Source organism: Amphibalanus amphitrite, unplaced genomic scaffold (genome assembly GCF_019059575.1).
Source record: "Amphibalanus amphitrite isolate SeventyFive unplaced genomic scaffold, NRLGWU_Aamphi_draft 000416F_arrow, whole genome shotgun sequence".
NCBI classification, from domain to species: domain Eukaryota; kingdom Metazoa; phylum Arthropoda; class Thecostraca; order Balanomorpha; family Balanidae; genus Amphibalanus; species Amphibalanus amphitrite.
Genome location: NW_024881910.1, coordinates 257,501 through 276,313, shown reverse-complemented (window position 1 = coordinate 276,313; position 18,813 = coordinate 257,501). Strand labels below are relative to the sequence as shown.

Sequence of the window (18,813 nt, the reverse complement as noted above, 5' to 3'; positions counted from 1 at the left end):
TGCGACGTCTTTTATACGAAAAAGAATACTGTTATCGGTACATGCATCTAATATCTATCTGATCATAATCAGAGAACACAGAATGAACAGAATCTATGTAGTTATCTCAACGTCCCGCTGTGGGCTGGTATAGCTGAACACACCGTCTCCCGTCTATATAGCTCGGCCTCCTGGGCCAACAAACGGTGGTGGCTCTGAGGCATTCTCTGTCAATAGCTGCCAGTTCAGCAGACATGAGCACGTCCTCAATGCAAACAAAGCCTGACCTGTGAAGATTATCTCTTGCGGAGGTATAGGCGTCAAACAGTGTTTCACCCTTGCATGAAATATCACACATGAAACCATTACATACTGATATATTCTCTGTTTATCATTCATACAACGTTGTGTCTGCGAAAATAGATCACGACTGGCTCGATACGACAAGAACAGCATTCAACACCCATCATTCAACATGAATAGTAAAACAGTTAACCCGCGCCCCGCTGGGCTATTCAGCCATACGCGCCCTGCTGGGGGGGGGGGGCAGATTCTGCCCCCCCTGTCTAACTTCCGAACCGATGGTCGTAGAAAGACGGGGAAAACGGCAATCGAAAGCTCTCAACAAGGCGGATCTTAAGAGCCCAAAATTTTTTGCTAAAGTAGGTCAGAGGTCAGGTCAAGGTCAGGTCAAGGGTACAAAATGCAAGTTTCTACAGTATCGGCCTTGCACCGTAGTTGCCGAAGAATGGACTGAGACTGATTGCCCAAAACGTGTTCTTAGACTACCAGGACAATATTCGTTGCATACAATGTCATTCAAAGGTCAAGGTCAAGGTCAGGTCAGGCCAGGTCAGGTCACCAAAAACAAAATATAGAAAAGGGCATGTGCGACACATGTTTTATGGTTCATTTTACTCATAGAATTCAATAGGCACACTCAATAAGTGATATGGACCACCTCTGCATGAATTTCAGGTCGAGGTCAGGTCAAGGTCAGGTCAAGTGAGGTCAAATTTTGAAGTTGGTTGTTAAGGCCCAAAAAGGTATCTATCTGATGCAGTTTTTCACGGCGAATCGAATGGTGCTATTTTTGTTTCCGTACGAGGTCTAGAACTTCCAAAAAAATCATTTTTCAAAAAATTTGTGTGTCGTGACGTCATGAAATTTTGAATAACTCCCACATTTTTGAACCGATTCTTCTGAAAATTGGTATGTAGATGCACATTGACCACTTCTCTGACATATATTCCGGTTTTTTCGATACACTCAAAATTTTGGATTTTATAACTATTTTCCCAAAAAAATCAGTTTTTTGAAAAAATTTGGGCCAAAATCCAAAATTTTCAAAAAACCGAGATAGCCATTTGATAGACAACGTGGAATCACGTATAACCTTTTTTGTTACGTCTTGATTCCTTTAAAAATGAAGATGTTAGCGGCGTTTGAAATTTTGCCGTTTTTGAGGCGAAAATGGCGAACATGACGTCACTAAAACGCCAATTTCTCAAAAATTTTCCGACGGATTTCGTTCAAATTTTTAGGGAACGTGTCAAATTGATGTATGATAAGGTACTGAAAGTTTGACGTCGCTGGCGTAACGCGTTTAGAAGTTATTGGCGAAAAACGGGAGGGGGGGCAGATTCTGCCCCCCCCCAGCGGGGCGCGGGTTAAACGTCAAGCAACTGATACATAGGAAGTTCCGGGTCCTCGTACCACATCTTGACTTCAAATACGTACAAATCGTAACAATCAAATTCACGCGCAAACGACAGTCGATGGTCACAACTCGCAGGTACCGCTTGTGGCAGGACAGCCGATCAGTGGGCGTCGCACCATCCTGTCTCCCACAGTCCCTTCGTCGGGTAGCCGTCGATGATCTGCTTGGGGTAGTCGGCCGGTACCAGGTCCTCCATCAGCTCCAGCACCCTGTCCTGCATCCTCTTCACCACGTCCGGCATCTGCTCCGCCAGGTCCACCCGCTCATCGGGGTCGGCCGTCACGTTGAAGAGGTACACAGGCTGAGGGTCTCCGTGCCGGCTTGCTGAAACGTCCATAACGTCCACCTCGTCCTCGTTATCGATGTTTACCGCATCGGACAGGTCTTGCACGGCGTCGCCGTTGGAGTCCGGGACCGGGTACCAGTCGTTGTAGCGTCCGGGAGATCCCCAGATCAGCTTCATGTCGCCCTGGCGCAGCGCGGCGCTGAAGTCGCCGTCGTCGCGCTGGTCTATGTTGTAGACGAACTCGTCGCGCGCGCTCAGAGACCCGGTCGACAGCGTCTCCCACTGGTCCACGCCGTCGAAGTTGAGGTCCGAGGTGTCGACACCGGCCAGCCGGAGGAAGGTGGGCGCCCAGTCGGTGACGTGGATCAGCTCTGAGCTCACGTAGCCGGTCTTCTGCAGCAGCGGAGACACAACGAACGCCGGTGTGCGGGTGCCGCCCTCCCAGAGTGTGCTCTTGAAGCCGCGCAGGGGCCAGTTGTTGCCGGCCGCTGTCACGTTGCCACCGTTGTCACTGATGAACGCGATCACGGAGTTCTCGTAGAGGCCGGACGCCTTGAGCGACTCGACAACTCGCCCGACGGCGAGATCGATGGCCGTCACCATGCCGCTGAACGTGCGACGGAGGTCGTTGGGGATGTTGGGGTAGAGCTCTTCGAGCTCCTCCGGCGACTGGACGGGCTGGTGGGCAGCCAGGAACGGCAGATACAGGAACAGTGGCTTGGACTTGTTGTGCTCGCTGATGATGCGCTCGGCGCGAGAGGCGAACAGCTCCGTCGAGTAGACGCCGCTCTGGTCCCAGTCCGGTTCGTCGTTGCTTCTGAGGTCAAGGCTGCCGTTCAGGGTGTGCGTGAAGTGGTCCTCCCGGCCGTTCCAGACGCCGTAGAAGGAGTCGAAGCCGCGGTTGTGGGGGAGAAACTCAGGCGCACAGTGGCCCAGGTGCCACTTGCCGACGGCGTGTGTGCTGTAGCCGACAGAGCGCAGCCGCTCGGGCAGCAGGGTGAAGTTGACGCTCAGACCGGTCGGCTGGCACGGCAGGTAGGCGCTGCGCTGTGACATAAAAACAACGTCACACAATCAGCCCAGCACACGTACTAAAACAGAACGGTCGGAGCCGTAGTATCATCGTCTTCGACGGCACGAGGGGGGTACGGCACAAGGGGGGGGGGGGTACGTTGGTACGACCCCCCTCGCGTTTGGCCCCTGATCGAGCTAGAGCTTCGCGGAAAAAACGAGCGTGCTGCCCGTCACGAGAGGAAGCCGATGATATCCAATTTCAAGGTCCTAGGTCATCGGGTGACCTTCCAGGTCAGGTCAATGACCCGAAAATCGGGGAAATCGGGACCTGTTAGAAAGTCGTAAAGTGTGGCTGCCATGGGGTTTTCCGGGGTGCTGATCACGAATATCGTGTTAGTTTTGATCAGAGATGATGTCTTTAAGCATTTAGACCAGGTCGGGTCAGGTCAGGTCAGGTCAACCGGTAGGGGTCGTGACGGGTATTCGTAATACGCGTCAACCGCCTCTGACAGCTTCGTAACATGTTACGAAGGCACAAAAACTACTTCGCAAATGTTCAAATGGTGCTAAATTCGAAATCAGCTCCAAAAACTAGCCTAGAAACATGTAAAACTCGAAAAAGTGAACCGAGGTCACCAAAGGTCAATGACCTGACCTGACCTTCAGGGGACCTTGACATCCACCCTAATGCATGGGAGCAACATCAAATCACATGTTTGAACGTTTGAAACCACGAAAAGCTTGCAAACGCGCGGCTAATGCGAGCCGACATACGCCGAATCGCGATTCCGGCCAAACATGGTCTCGGAAAGTAGGTCACAGGTCAAAGGTCATTTGAGTCAGGGTCATGAAATTTTCAGGGTAGGTGCAAAATTGATCAATGCGAGGGTACTGAAAGTTTCGTCGCGATCGGCCGCTTTTTATGCGAGTTATTCGTGAAAAACCTTAGGGGGGTTGCATCAATCCCCCCGTGCCGGCGAGGGTTAATCTGGTAAGACAACTCTGCCGTCAAGATAATATTGCTAGCGAATAACCAATTGTTTATATTTATACGAATAACCGTTTCAAAAGTTCATACTTCAATTTTTCCACTCTTCACTTTCATGCAGCCTCAGGCAACTTCAAAATGCAACATATAAAATAGATATACGCAGCGTTATACATTCATTCAACAGCATCAAAATGTCACTCCCCGTCCCTTCCCAGTTTAGGGACAGCATGCCGCACTCTAATGGACAGCCTTACACTGAAAACAATTTCACCCGAAGCTGGCGAATTAAGCGTTGCTCTGCGGGTGGTATATGTGTATTAACTCGCCATGTCCAGATTCTAGCTAGAGGGTAATCAGACTTGCCTGCCTTATTACTCGTAAATATGCACTGCACCCACAGTCTGCAGTAAGGTAGCTACCCAGCACCGGATATTGTCCCCGCGTGTGTCGAGTCATTGACACAGCCCTCACTGAAAGAGTTGGAACTACTCGAGGTATCGTAAACGCGTATCCGTGGATGGCGAACCTTTACATAACCTGCCCTGAAGGAGTTGGATCTACTGTTACAACTAGATGGCGTTGTCTCATACAGTTTTGAATTACAACAATTTTTTAACTTTTTTTTTGAACCAATGATATATTGGCACATTGTTTGGCGGTTTCCAAGTGGGGGCGAAAGTACAATTGTTAGGGTGCACGTTTAAAACCTCTGCAATATTCATCACGGGACGATTGGCAACGCTTTTTCTTCCGAAACTACCTAGTGAAACCATTTAGATTCTTATATAGGTCACGAAAGCAGCGGCGACACATCTTCTTGATTTCGGGCGGTCTGCATGACTGCCGGTGACTGAGTCTTGTCGAAATTTCTATGGGAATTCGATTTGACCTTTCCCACCGATGTGAAACTTTCTCACCGATGTTTTCTAGGTGTGAGATTGCTATAATATAGATATTTTCCCGCAAATATGGTCAAGCGTGGGAGTTTTTTTGGCCCTCTGGTCGGCGAAGGGTAGGCGTGGAGGGTAACCCCATCTCCTAGGGGTTTGTGGGGCGCTGCTGCCAGGTAGGCGTCGATGAATACCTTTCGATGGAGGGGTTGCGAGCCACTGGTGCGCGAATAGTCGTGGAAGGTTACTACTCTCCAGAGTGAATTGCAAAAGTGTTATGTCCTAAATTGACTCCTGGGAGGGTGGTTAAAAATGGTTGCGGATAGGGGTACCCGCGAGACACCGGTTTACTCGCCAGTTTTGGGTGAAATTGTTTTCAGTGTAGCTAACAGCTCGGCACTCCGGCTGAGGCGGAACACCGCGCCACCCGACTGACCTGGGTACCCATGTGGTACGGGTAGAGGCCGGTGAGAGCCGCCGACCGCGAGGGCGAGCACACAGGCTGGACGTAGCTCCTCTCCAGGAGGACGCCCTCGCCAGCCAGCTTGGCCAGGTTGGGCGTCAGGATATCCGAGTTGTGCCACGAGATGTCGTTGAAGCCTGTCGGAAAAAGAGTTATGAGAAGTTAATGGAACGCAATGGGTTGGAATAGTCTCACTCTCAACGTTGTGATCCTTGTACCGTTATGACCCTCCTTTGTGAAAACTCAAAATAGTGAATCGGTTATCGTGGGTCTACGAGAAAGCTGGAAGGCCAATAAAATTCAAACCGTATATGGAATTTTTCATTTCCTTTAAAATCCTATGTTTAGGTAGCCTAATTCTCGCTGCTTATTCCTTTGAATTCAACCAACCATTCGAAAAGTCAGACTCAAACACTTGCCTCATGTTTACTTTTGCTCACATGGTCTATCAAAAACACCGGGGTATTGTCAATGTCATTGCGATTGGCATTGCCATATGCCCTCGCCAGTGCACTGCATAGGTATGTATGTACAAAACAAAACTGCGTCATACCGTGACATGTTTACTAGCAAAGGTCCTTTCTTAGAAAAAAACTATATACCCACTTCTCTCTCTCTCTCTCTCTCTCTCTCTCTCTCTCTCCCTCTCTCTCTCTCTCTCTCTCTCTCTCTCTCTCTCTCTCTCGCTCTCTCGCTCTCTCTCTCTCTCTCTCTCTCTCTCTCTCTCTCTCTCTCTCTCTCTCTCTCTCTCACACACACCTCTATCTCACTACTCACCCACGTCATCGGCGACAATGAAGACAATGTTTGGCGGCGTTGACTCGGAGGCTGGCGCCGAGACCGCCACGCCAATCAGCACCAGAAACAGTGCGACTACCCTGAGAGAAGCCATAGCGACGCCTTGACGCCACCTGAGAATGAGTCGCCTTTTATAGACAGACTTTCCGATAGGCGACGCGCAAGGCGCAATAAACGGAGATGGGGTCTTTGCGTCAGTGGTTGAAGGCCACGGAGCCGAGACGTCTCACCGTGAATGTGCAATACGGAACCTTTGATTGTACGCGTGTATGATATCAACACTCGTGAGGAGGATGTTGTGACTCTGCTGTGATAAATTGGTAGATTGTGAGTTCTTGGAATATGGAATAAAGAGGGCGCCTTCATGGACTAAAACGTAAGAACCTAGGCATTGACGCTTGTGATTAATGTTATTTGACTCATCAGACTATCGATCTATATGTTCATCACTGATAATTTGATCAATGTCTGTGTTCGCTAGCCAAATTGTCAGGTAAATAAGTGCATGTAAATAAGTGCACCAGGCGCGTTTGGCGCCGAGCACTGGCCCGGCGCGGGATAAATCATTGCCACGGGCTAGCCTCGTGAACAGCTGGTAACCAGGCAGTGATTGTACCGTTTGTGCAATGTGGCCGGAGAAGTGAACAGTCAGCGTGATATACTATGGCACGATTCGCAATGTCGACACCTCCCCGTCCCGCTCACAGTTCTACTTGACAGGACACAGGCGTATACCGATTACAGACCCAGAGGCGGCAGCTCAAAGCGAGGATACATTTCCTTCTGTGCCTTCTTTCTGCACATCAATCGTATGATATGTAGGCAAGCAGTTTGTGTATCTGTCAGTGTGATCAAGTTACACTGACAGGACGGGCGGGCGCAAGAGATAATAGCCGTTTTCACGACGGGCTATCCGGCGAATGCACCTAATTTGACCAAATCTGCACCTAATGTCTGTTACAGCAAATATCTTGGTATTGTGAATTTATTTCAGTGTTTTAATCGATGATACTCTCTGATAATATGACAAAGCAGGCATATAAGTAATTACCGCAAGCCTAGTTCCATACTGCTACTAAGAAATAGTAAATACACTGAACCGAATTTGACCAAATCTGCACCTAATCTGCACCTAATCTGCACCAAATGTGCACCAAATGTGTACCAGATGGCCGTCGTGAAAACGGCTAATGGGGCGTTCCACGACAAATCGACAAATAAAATATTAATTTTGCACCCTCATATTTTATTCTTCGTTGAAAACTGGTGTAAAGGGTTGTGATGGGTGGGGAAGCCAGCTGTGGCAAGGATTTTTTTCTATGAACAACGGTTTCCGAGATATAGCCTCGGGCAATTCCTGGAGGTCACGCTGCAACCCTATGTTTGGCGGCTTATAACTCAGAAACTATTGGTTTTCTACGATAAAAACTTTATATGGTTCAACTCACAATCAACCAAAAAACATTTTGGCTATCTCGGATTTTCAATTTTTGAAAATTTTGGTCACGTGACCTTTTGACCTATTTTTCGAAGAGTGACCTTGATATTTTCCCCACTGAAAGTTGCAATTTTGTCTGATGACGATTAAAGCCTTATCAATTGTCATTCATATGCGATAGTAAAAAAAGTGGTTTTCGCCCTGCGTTGACCTCAGGTCAGGTCATTTTTATGACCTGTCCATTATTACGAGCGAGAGCGTCAGCGAGATCTCGAGAACAAAGCAAGATAGCGACAAGCGGTAAACGGTACAGGGTACACACGGATAAGATCTATAATTTTTACTCAGGTTATTTTCAGGTCAGGTCAAAGATGACGTCACAGGAGCAAAAAGGAAGTCAAAATAGCGGCACTACATACATATATGAAGTTTTTCTCGAATAACTTTCAAGGTATTCCAGCTAGGAACAAACTAATAGCACCATCGTGATCCTCTCGTCGATCCGCATCGAAACATATGTATGTTGACCTCGAAAGGTCGAAAGGTGAAAAGTTGACCTTAAGTCATGTGACCTAAGGTCAAGTTTTGACCTTTCGACCTTTCGAGGTCAACATACATCTGTTTCGATGCGGATCGACGAGAGGATCACGATGGTGCTATTAGTTTGTTCCTAGCTGGGATACCTTGAAAGTTATTCGAGAAAAACTTCATATATGTATGTAGTGCCGCTATTTTGACTTCCTTTTTGCTCCTGTGACGTCATCTTTGAACTGACCTGAAAATGACCTCAGTAAAAATTATAGATCTTAACCGTGTGTACCCTGTACCGTTTACCGCTTGTCGCTATCCTGCTTTGTTCTCGAGATCTCGCTGACGCTCTCGCCCGTAATAATGGACAGGTCATAAAAATGACCTGACCTGAGGTCAACGCAGGGCGAAAACCACTTTTTTTACTATCGCATATGAATGACAATTGATAAGGCTTTAATCGTCATCAGACAAAATTGCAACTTTCAGTGGGGAAAATATCAAGGTCACTCTTCGAAAAATAGGTCAAAAGGTCACGTGATCAAAATTTTCAAAAATTGAAAATCCGAGATAGCCAAAATGTTTGTTGGTTGATTGTGAGTTGAACCATATAAAGTTTTTATCGTAGAAAACCAATAGTTTCTGAGTTATAGGCCGCCAAACATAGGGCTGCAGCGCGACCTCCAGGAATTGCCCGAGGCTATATCTCAGAAACCGTTGTTCGAAGAAAAAAATCCTTGCCACAGCTGGCTTCCCCGCCCATCACAACCCATTAGACCAATTTTAAGCAAAAAATAAAATATGAGGGTGCAGGGCACTTGTCGATTTGTCGTGGAACGCCCCTAATGTCAATCTCCGCTGATTTTGGATCGTGGCCCGCGCTGCCCGATATACCTGACCCGCGCATGGCGAGGGGTTCTAATGAGTTTTTCTGCAATATTTTCCAAACTGTTGGACGTATCGACACGAACAGTTTCAGTACTCTTTGCTAGATCGATTTGACAGCTCATGACAAAATAAAAAGCTTTGGACCTAGATATCATAGGTCTGCCGGAAGTGACGTTGAAGAGACGTCATGTTTGGCCGATTGGGATGCAAACCCTTGATCTACGATAGTCTCTGTCAAGAGCCTGTATAGTTTCTGAGTTTGCAGCAACTCCATTCGCATGAGAGGACTCGGGATTCACAGGGCTATCAAACTACAATCTCGAAGTTTCTTCGGAAACGTACAAATAAAGTATCAAAAACAATTTTTAAGTTGGTCCCTATGCTTCTTTCACTTAAAGGGACAGTATCACCATTTTGATGAAATTTGACATTGCATAGGCCCCACCTTTCTGGTCCGGGAACTGAAGACCGATCCTCGAAGCTCCACACCGTTATCCCGCTATCGCCGCTCAAAGTACGAAAGGTGTACCACACTTTGAATCGTGCTTCACTATCTTCACTGTTTAAATGTTTTGCGCCGTTTTGAATTGACCGCCAGTAATAAAACTTTTACCCTGGTCATTTCATCAAATTTTATAAAGCCAAAACGTTTTTCGCACTTATTCATCACCGTTAAATTCATTAAATAGTCGTAGGCAATTTCCGCTGTTTCCTTCGGATTCTAGCGGCTCAACAAAGGAATTCCTCCAGCTTGAATCACAATCTCCCTCCAATGTATGACGTTTATCACGTGATTGTCACGTGATATTTTCTCCCATTGTCATTGTCACGTCCAATTGTCACTCCCTCCAATTGTCACGTTATATTTTTATAGGCAATACCTAAGGCTACCTCTCCCTAAGGACAACTCAATCAGAAGAACGACCGCGTAAGCGTAGCGTCAATAATGTATTATCTGCGCCAGTTCTGTAGTAATTTTGCATGCTTCCAAACTGGCGGCCATGCTTGTATAGTGGTGGTTCGCTCATGAAAATGAATCATGAAAATGAAATGTGGTTGCAATATTTTTCACTGAGTTCGGTCCTCAAACTATGTTTTTCTGATTCAGAAAAATAAGAAATGCTAGTAAAAAAAAATCAGCTCCATACATGGATTTTTTTTTTCGATGATACTGTCCCTTTAAGTAAAAAAGAAGACGGAACATACGGGATTATAATATATATATATGTATATATATATATATATATATATATATATATATATATATATATATATATATATATATATATATATATATATATATATATATATTCGTATAGTTTGGCAGAAGGTTTTCCTTTATTGCAGTCTCATTAAAGACCAGGGCATTTTCAGCTTTCACCAGTTTCCGTGTGGTGGCTTCGATTTGTCGGAATGTTTTTCGTTGATGTTTCGGTAGTTTAAATAAAAGTTCACCAATGCTCATGATCTATTAACGTTTCAAAACACTCATGTTTCATCTTCAGAATAAAATGAGCAAGCATACAATCGTTACATATACAGAGTCGGTTACATCGCGTTCGAATGGTCATTAATTCACACTTATTTTTGCACAATCTAGCATTTGAATAATAGTTCAGGTGCACGCGACATTGCTTTCCAAGTATTGTCGAAATACTATCGTTCATTCTGATACTCACATTAAAACCTTTTTACAATTCATACATACACATAAAGACACATTCTTTCATCACCTATACAATTCTTCACCCACTCCACAGTGCTAAAGTAACAGCAGATGAGGCTATCTGTTTGTTGATTGTGGGCGTTTTCTCCCTGATGTGTAGTGCTTCGAGAATCCGCAGTCGCTTTGGATCGTTGCATGATGCGATGATTGTCGTGTTCTCAACGAGTTGTGTTCGTGTCAAATGTGAGTTGTGGTGTATGCGCGAATGTTCTTTTGGTGAGCCTTCCCTCAGGTGCATTGTGATACGCCGGGAGAGTGTCGTGGTTGTGGCGCCAATGTATATATATATATATATATATATATATATATATATATATATATATATACATATATATATATATATGTTTATATATATATATATATATATATATATATATATATATATATATATATATATATATATATATATATACATATATATACATTGTATATATATATATGTACGCCATATATATATATAATATATATATATATATATATATATATATATATATATATATATATATATATATATATATATATATACGGGATATTAATAATACGGGAATATACTCTCTAAAACATCAGAAGAAACAACAAAATAGTAGATAGGCGTAAAAGCAAAGCTTAAATTAAAGCGCCCTTTCAACAGTGAACAGAGAAGAAACAACATAGGTACAATTAAGATTGCACATAGATGATTACATTGAGTAAGCTTACAACATAAGAAAACATAGCACACAAAACGTCAGACACGCCCGCCCGCCATCCACCCGCCGAGCAACCCATCACAGATGCTTAGCTGGGTGACGAACGGCCTCTTCTTTCTTTAGGACGGAAATACCACCAAACATCGGGTAACAGGTGTTAGGTGTACATGACTCACCGAATCGGAATATTGCACATTTGACCCCTTTTATGCCCCTGAGGTCATCTCAAGTCATGAAAGGACTCGAACAGAAGTCTTGACAATGACTTTAGATAAAACATGCTAGAGTGCTGCAAACACCATGAATGCGTTCAGCTCAACGATTCGAATCGACTGATATGCAACATGATCTTTGGCTTTTCTGTGTCCTGGGCCTAAGGTCAAACCTTTAAGTTGACCTTTTTAGGTCATCTTAACCCCCGCCCGTATCGTATTGGTGTTTTGCTAGCCGCGAACGTAGGTACACTGAAGACTTTTTTACCGTTTCCTGGAGGCCAGTGTTCGCCATGGGCCGGGCCAGCCCAATGGGCCATGGGCTGGGCTGGGCCCTCAAATACAGTGGTTTCCGCATGCAATAGGATGAGCGATGAACGATAAACGATAATTATCGCTGTTAAGTAAATCGGTTATCTTTATCGTTTATCGCTAAATTTTCAAAATTATCGCTCATCCACTTATCGCAAGTTACAAAAATTATTAACGACAAACGATAAAATGTAAAACGGGATGATGGAAAAATGGAAGACGATCGACAGTGTATGCTGCGCGACAGTAAGTGTGCGCAACCTGTTGCCATCTGCTAAGTGTATAGATCTGCAAATAAGCTTTAAGTACACTTATTTAAGCTGTGTTTCTTATCGCATTTGTTATCGCTGTTAAAAAACAATTATCGTTTAACGTTTCGTTATCGCTGTTAAAAAAGCAATTACCGTTATCGTTTTATCGTTTTATCGCTATCGCTGTTAATTTGTTGCAAATTTTTATCGTTTATCGTTTATTGTTATCGCAAACCTTACTTATCGTTTTATCGTTATCGCAGGTCCGAAAATTAGTTATCGCGGAAAGCACTGCTCAAATATGAAGGATCGATGGGCTGTGGATGGGCTGAACCAAGAACTGTAAAGTGGAGTCAGGGGTTCGCAACTCAGATAAAAACTATAAATACATAGCTTATTCTGTGCAAGACTAAAAAACGAGTTAATAAAGCACGCGTGCAATGTGCATTGCTGCTCGCAAGATTGTTTCTTTGCTTCCTATGGGTACCTGTGTGGTGTCAATAATTTGTAAACCATTCATTTTTGACGGGCTGGGCCGGGCTGGGCTTTGACGCTTTTACCATGAATGGGCTCGGGCTGGGCCGGGCTGTGAACCCATGGGCCTGGGCCGGGCTGGGCTGAGATTTTGTGGCCCGTGGCGAACACTGCTGGAGGCTAAACCCGCCATAGCATGGTAGCTTGAATCCGTCGCGATCAGCCGCTTTTTACGCGAGTTATTCGCGAAAAAAAAACTTAGGGGGGGTTGCATCAACTTGAAAAGGGGGAGAGTAAAGTCCGTTCCCCCTTTGCCGTTTCGCCCCTGATCGAGCCAGAGCTTCGCGGAAAAAACGAGCGTGTTGCCCGTGACGAGAGGAAGCCGATAATTCCCAATTTAACCCTCGCCGGCCGAGGGGGGGGGGGGGGGCGGGTGCCGCCCCCCCCCCATAGGGTTTTTTCGCGATAGCTCCGAACACGCTGGCGATAGAAAGCTGAAACTTGGCATACCTGACCTTTGATTCAAGCCGGATCTTTTGACACCAACCGCATTTTTGGGTCAGGTCAGGTCACTGACCTATGACGTCATAAGTGAACCTCTGCACGGTCTTCAGATGTCGCAACTTCGCAACGCCCTCGCTGCCAGAGGAGATGTCACAGGGAAATGAAACTTGCAGGATCTAGTATCCATTATGAGTCTCACAAGTTGTATATCTCGGATTTTTCCTAAAGGTCATATTAGGTCAGGTCATTTTCGTGACCTCACCATTATAAGTCAATGGGGAAAAATGAAAACTGCTATTCTGGCGCCGGGAACGATCTCCAACTATCTCAAGCACACAGAATCGTGATTTGATGCACTCCTTGCAAGGTTAGATGTGTCACTTTTGCAATGTTGACCTTGCGTGACGTCATTTATGACGTCATCAAGGTCATATTAGTTTTTCGTCAATAACTCTTGATCAAATTGAGCTAGCGAGTCGGGAAAGCCACCAATGGACTCAGGAAGGCCTGCCGAATCGAATGATATGCGACATGACCTCTTTCGACCATCTTCGTGACCTGGGGGTGCTGACCTGACCTTGACCTGAGGTCAACACCCCAAGTTGACCTGACCCGGACAAAAAGTATATCATTCGACGCGCCTGAGCGAGGCGAACACGATGCTGCCAAAATCGGCGCTCTGCGGCCGTTTTTTGCGAAGTTATTCACCAAAAACTGAACCGTACCTTGGGGCACTTGACCTGACCTCAGAGGTCACCGGTTGACCTAGGACCTTAAAATCGGGTACCAATCTCTGCGTCTCGTAACGGCGCACACGCTCGTTTTTTCCGCGACGCGCTAGCTCCACCAGGGGCGAAACGGCGAGGGGGGGGGGTCGTACCCGCCCCCCCCCCTCGGCCGGCGCGTATGTAGAAAACCAATAGGTCCGGCGAGGGTTAAAGGTCCTGGGTCATTGGTTGACCTTCCAGGTCAGGTCAATGACCCAAAAGTCGGTAAAATACGGACCTGTTAGAACGTCGTTAAGTGTCGCTGCTATGTTTTTTTTTGGGGGGAAAGGGGGGGGGTAATGTGGTGCTGATCACGATGGGGTGCTGATCAGTGAAAAGCCCACTTGGGTGCGGGCTAAGTTTATCAGGGTTTCATTTAAAGGGACCCTCCCACCTTAACATTAGTTTTGAGTTGAGATAGCCAAGTTTGCGGCCAGGCTCAGAAACCACCATTTATCCTGGTCGCAACCCCCGCAGCTTTATGGTGTTCAAGAAATTTCTTCCCTTTACTTGCAGGGTGGGACCAGCGTGGTCCCTATCTCTTAACCATTACGGGAATCTGATGACGTCATCAGGCTTTCGAACGTCCGTTAAATGTTTGACCAAAACGTTTTGTAGCACGCGGTGGTATATGCTGCTTTGCGCGCAACAAATGCCGCACTTTCAAATAAAGTCGCTAGGAACAGCGGAGATCCCAAAAAGTAAACAAAAGTAAAAGTCTAATATCTTGAAAACCGGTGAATATTTTTCGATGAAATTTGGTAGATATTCGTTTTTGCTCTTTCTGAACCGAGCGACATCACTTTCATGCCAATTCATTAACTTTTTGAAGGTGGGAGGGTCCCTTTAATGACCTCCTTCCATTTGCTTTGACGAAAAAAAATGTGAGAATTTGGGCTGCATTTTGCTAGAAGCGCCTTTGTGCAAACAGTAGAGAAAAAAGAAGGGAAATATTATTTGGAAGCATAGTATTCATTTGTAGTATTCATTTGGAAATATCTTAGTATTCATTTGTCACGCAACTGTTTCAAAATACACGCACAATCGCGAATGTTTCCTTGCTGTTCGCTAACATTTCAGACGACACACTCCTTTTTAGCAGTCGCAATTTGCCTAGCAACGGACTGCGGTCTTTTGAAAAACGGCCTCTGTTGCCTGGCAACCAGTTGAATAAACCTTCATGACCCTGTGTTCGCAATACAAAGCGAACAGACTCCTGGTTACGTCAGACTGGGTTGCGGTTCTCTGTTATTAGAACCTTGCGTTGAAATTGGAGAGCGTTACGGTTCATTTCCATTTTAAGGGGTAGGATACTAGGATCTAAGCAGTATTATTTAAACTTGAAGTGTTGTGGCTTTGAGGGGCCAGGGACAATGGCACTTGTCTTAGAATAAGTTGTGTTGAGCGATGCATGTGTTTTGGTTTCGTGAATTTGTCCAGAGGGCTGTTCACGGGCCCTGTGTGCGGTCGGACCGCACACAGCCTCGAAGCTCCGCCCACTGCGTCCCTACGTCAGTCTTCCGTCACCGTACACAGCGATCTTGTGGCCGGTCGGGACTGGCCACAGCGGACCGTCCAGTGTCCACCGCACGCAGCCGTGACTTCAGAACCGCCTACCCATCCCCTACCCCCACGCCTGCTGGAGGCACCGCACACACCGCACGCAGCAGTGTGCGGTGCCCGTGAACACCCCTCAGACTTAGAGGGTGCAGCGCGGTCGTCACTTTCCGAAATTTATGGGTAGGGCTCTAATAATTACTTTCAGGGTAGTAAAGCCATTCTTACCATCCTCCACCACCATAGGGTTAATGTTGAAATTCTGTAATCATAGATAGGGCTCTGGCCCTACCAAGCCTAAAGAAAACGACACCCATGGGGTGCAAACTGCAAAAAGCCGTTATGGCTGAAGAAGCGAAGCAGACATTGATATAAGCCACGGAGTTTGACCCCACTTGATGCACGGACTACTTGCCTACTACCTAGGTCATGTTAGGTTTTGTTGTTTTTTGTTAAATTTGACATATAGGTAGGTAGGTACCAGTTTCCTGAGTCAAAACAGGACAGATGTTGGTATTAGTTAACAAAGAGTCAGATCATCAAAGCAATTATAAAATGCTTACCAGATAATATATTTTGACCTGACTTCATATTGGATAGTTGTTCAGGGCGCAACCAAGTACCTACAAAAGCACCTGTGCAATATTTACCATTACCGCTGATTAGGTACCACCACACACTCTAGTCACCATTTGCTGCATTGCATGAATAAACTCCCTAGGTTGAATGAAAACACATTACAGATGCAATTTAATATTGTTATGGAAGTGACATCAATAAGCGTAGCATAGCAGTACTACTACTGTGCCAAAGGCTATGTTGTTGGAGATATTGCAGGCAATGGTAAATGAAATCGTTGAGGTTAAGTGATGCTATATCAGACTTCAGCTGCATTGTTGATGCTAAAAAAGAAAGTGATTCAGATCCATCCAGAAGTGTGACAAGATTCCGAAGTTCTTTGCTGATACACCAAGCTTGTTTTGTTCACAGGCATGCCTGCCCATCAGTAACAAATGGTGTCTTTCCAGATGTATCATCTCTCCTCCAGGACAGCTCTCAGTAGATTGGTTGCTGGCCTGCATTATCCCTCAGCACACCATGGAAACCTCCTATCATCACATGCTGGTAAAAGGTGAAAGGTCTTCTTCAAATATTTTGAAGAGTAATGTAAATAATAAAGTAATCATTAGTTTCTGTTTGTTTTTGTGGCACATGCTACTAGCTCTTTTCTGCTTTAAATATGCTCACCATTTACATTCATTCTCACATTGCATGTTAGGGGGCATGAATGAATGTGCTTGTAATTGGTGTTTTTGTAGGAGTCAACGTCTTTCCCTTTCCTACTATTCAGTAAGGCTATTTAGTAAGGCTAAGGCTATATCATGAACTGTTTAGCACTGCCTTGGTACACATTATGTTAATAATTAGGCTTGATAACCTCACTATCATAAGTAATAAACAGCAAAAGAAAAGGTTGGATATAGGCAGCTCAGGAGCTTTTGGTTATTGTCATTTTCAAACCCATATTCAATGTTTGAAAAAGGTATGTCCCAAGAGCTCGTTGATTATGCTTGCAGCCTTTTTCCTGTTGAACTATTGTGACAATTAGGCTAACAATCTCCTTTATTGAGGCCACCTCTTACCCCATTCCCTGAGCCAACCAGTGCCAGAAGCAGCAGCATGTACACAGCCCCACAATGCAGTGGTGTGGGTGACCGGTGTCCGCCCGTGCTCCACCGACAGATGCCTGCAGACCGGGCTGGGCCACACCGCCGCGCCCGAGGGCCGTCGGCCCGTCACCCGACTGCAGAAGTACGTGTTCGGACGGTATGTAGAGTACCTCCAGCGCTTCCAGCGAGCGCTGGAAAACGAGTTTCCGACCGCCTTTCGACTCTACCGTGTCTTCTCGGTCGGCGTCAAGGACTTCGCACGAGATGTCAAGTCGTTCGCGCTTCTGGCGCGGAAGGTACTTACTTGTTTTTGTTTGTTCTGTGTGTGCTTGTTGTTGTTGTTGGGGGGGGGGGGGGAGAGGCTGTGATCAGTGATGTATGGTTATAGGTCATCTGCTCTATTAGTTGCTACATTTGTTCAAGTAAAAACTTTTGGCTACCGAACTTTTTGGACAAATATTTACGCATATTCACTTTCTTATCAGGCGCGTAACCACCACTGGGGACACTGGGGACCGGTCCCCAGTAACTTTTTGGTTACTGGGGACCGTCCCCAGTAAAACCGACAACCTCCTCAATTTGCGAAATTGTCTCTAAATTGACGTGAAGAGTAATATGTAGTCAACGGAAGACAAAACTATGGATGTTTTGTTTAGTCAGCGCCCGGGTGGGCCTCTCAGCCAACTTCACCATGGTGGGGGATGGGGGCTTTTTGGCCACACGAGATTATCCCGGAAAGTAAGCAAACTAGAAAGACGCGGTATAATCTAACAGATAGCTCGCTACAGTATCTTTCAGGATTACCTATGTCATTTTTGATTAGGTCATCGCTGAGGTCACTGGAGGTCACCAATGATGTAAAATTTTCACGAACTAAATTTCAAAATTTATTAAAAAAAATGTTTAAAATTTTCCCCAATTTTGACAACTTTTCACAAATCGGCATATAAATCAGAAGTCAATAGAGCTGCAGTGCTGCGGGAAAGCGCATTCGATAGCTCTTTCAAAGGCCTTTCTGAATAATGTTCTCAGATTTGACCTGAGGTCAACGGTTTAGCTTCCAGGTGGGCGTTTTTTTGCGGTGAAGGTTTTTGTGTCATAACTTTTGACTCAAAACTTGTATAGCGCTGATTTTACCGGCATCGCGTTTGTCTCGTCGAGACGCGTCGAATGAACTATAAGTTGACCTGAAAACGTCAACTTGAAAATTTAACCCCTGGTCCAGGTCACGAAAAAAGTCATGTTGCATGTCTTTGGATTGGTAGGCATTGTTGAGCTGAACACATTTGTGGTTTTTCAGCTCTTAAGCATGTTTCTACCTAAAGTTGTGGTAAAAAACTGCTGGAGATGTTTCATGACCTGAGATGAGCTCAGGAGCATAGAAGGGTTCACAAGTGCAATTTTTCGGTTCAGTGTGTCTATAGGGCCTTGGTGTCATGTTTGCCTGTGTCACGGTGTTTGAATGCGTTTCCGCCGAAAGAAGAGTATTTCAATTTTCTCCCAATGTCATAATAGAGAAGTCGTAAAATTGACCTGACTTTAGGTCACCGATGTGAAAGTTTGAGATAACGGGTGTCAAGTCCAAAATGAGACAAAATTGAAATCGCTCTATTTTCAACCTCCCTTTAGATATTCACCTGAAATTTGGACGGAATG

The 18,813-nt window shown here is 45.5% G+C and overlaps 2 protein-coding genes across 2 annotated transcripts in view; one reads left to right on the top strand and one right to left on the bottom strand.

Moving 5' to 3' along the window:
• Nucleotides 1-1,799: 1,799 nt before the first annotated feature.
• On the bottom strand, nucleotides 1,800-6,235 carry LOC122390945 (arylsulfatase J-like). Its single transcript, XM_043384400.1, has 3 exons — nucleotides 6,121-6,235; nucleotides 5,317-5,480; nucleotides 1,800-3,032 (listed from the first exon to the last, which is right to left on the bottom strand). The coding sequence occupies exons 1-3, from the start codon at nucleotides 6,233-6,235 to the stop codon at nucleotides 1,800-1,802; spliced, it is 1,512 nt and encodes a 503-aa protein (XP_043240335.1).
• An 8,945-nt stretch (nucleotides 6,236-15,180) lies between these two features.
• Nucleotides 15,181-18,813, top strand: part of LOC122390962 (LETM1 domain-containing protein 1-like) — a 16,123-nt gene continuing 12,490 nt past the window's right edge. The window contains exons 1-3 of the mRNA XM_043384438.1: nucleotides 15,181-15,235; nucleotides 16,516-16,619; nucleotides 17,231-17,453. Coding sequence (XP_043240373.1) covers nucleotides 16,516-16,619; nucleotides 17,231-17,453 — 327 coding nt within the window. The 5' untranslated portion in view covers nucleotides 15,181-15,235. The remainder of the gene's footprint in view (nucleotides 15,236-16,515; nucleotides 16,620-17,230; nucleotides 17,454-18,813) is intronic.